Source organism: Aplysia californica, unplaced genomic scaffold, assembly GCF_000002075.1.
Source record: "Aplysia californica isolate F4 #8 unplaced genomic scaffold, AplCal3.0 scaffold00638, whole genome shotgun sequence".
NCBI classification, from domain to species: Eukaryota; Metazoa; Mollusca; class Gastropoda; order Aplysiida; family Aplysiidae; genus Aplysia; species Aplysia californica.
Window position 1 is genome coordinate 127,920 of NW_004797908.1, and position 1,304 is coordinate 129,223.

The 1,304-nt window shown below is 45.8% G+C and overlaps 1 protein-coding gene across 1 annotated transcript in view; it reads right to left on the reverse strand.

Moving 5' to 3' along the window:
- The window catches only part of LOC101861766, a gene marked incomplete in the record, with an annotated part of 12,403 nt that overhangs the window by 5,793 nt on the left and 5,306 nt on the right, over window positions 1–1,304 (reverse strand). Inside the window, 1 exon segment of the mRNA XM_005107865.2 lies at window positions 921–1,089. Coding sequence (XP_005107922.2) covers window positions 921–1,089 — 169 coding nt within the window.

A 1,304-nucleotide genomic window follows, 5' to 3' on the forward strand; every position in this document is an offset into this window, starting at 1 on the left:
TGTCCAAAAATTGGCGAGAGCCTGATTCCACCACGCTGCTTCACAATTATATCATTATAACTATGGTAATTTATTGCATGGAAAAGCAAGACAAACAGACAAGAACAACAGAATGAAAAAAGCAGAGCCTAACAGTGACGTCCTCCAAACCCCGAAGGATCTGGGGAGGGAGACTGGTTGTTTTTCAAGTTCACGTATAAGTGTTGTTGATGCATTTTCTTGTGATAGTGATTGCAGGTCGTATTCTTAACTACAGGGGCACAATATTTATCTCTTTTAGGAGACAGGAAGAGATTTCCTTGTATTTATATGATGTAAATCTATGTTTTGAAGCGTGCTCTAGGAGCTATACAATTATTATTACTTCAGCAGACACAAGAATATTCAGAAACCTTTGCGGCTTTCCAAAAAAACATACCCATACTTCAGTACAAAAGTAGAGTGTTTTACCGGGTGTCCATTGCGGATAAGATCGGTCGGGTCGGATCAGTTCGGGATAATCGCCCGACTCCTCGCCTGAAAACAAATTTAATGTGTTTGCTTTTGGGGCGATGAGTCGGGCGCGATCAGCTTGTGCCACGGTAGCCACTTTGCGCTCTCAATTTGGCTAGCAAACCGACCCGACCCGACCCGACCGCACCCGATCCCCCAATGGACACCCCGTATATTTGGTTGCTTTTAAGGACAAGCGGGCTAACCCAGATTTCGGAGGTTTCCAGAAAACGTGACCTGCACCAAAAGTGGGCATTGCCCTACTCATAGGAGAAATTTGATTTCATTGGTGTGTATAATTGTTTGGTTATAGAGAAAACTCTCCTTGTATTTTAAAGAAACTGAACAAGGGGCAAAACATCGTTTTCGGGAATAGCCCCCTTGTGCTTAAAAGCGACCAATTGTCTTATCGTATCTTTTGGACTTACCTGCACACGGCCTCTCTGCTGAGCCCCGCCGGTACCACCGAAGTTCCCGCCAAAACCTCCACCTCCAGTTCCACGTCCAGACGAGCCAAAGATGTCACCACCCAGCGCGGGTTGGCGGTTCCCACGGAACACGTTGTCGGCAGAAAACCCGCCAAACGATCCGCTTCCTCTGGGGACAGGCACAAAGTGAGTTGTTGTTGTTGTAGTTGTTGTTGTTGTTGGTGGTGGTGGTCCTGGTGGTTTTATTGTTGTTGTTGTTATTGTTATTTTTGTTATTTTGTTGTTGTTGCTGCTGTTGGTGGTGGTCTTTCTATCTGTTGCTAACTTTCTCCCCATCTCTCTGTCTTTCTCTGTCTGTCTGTCTCTCCCCCACCCTCTCTCTCT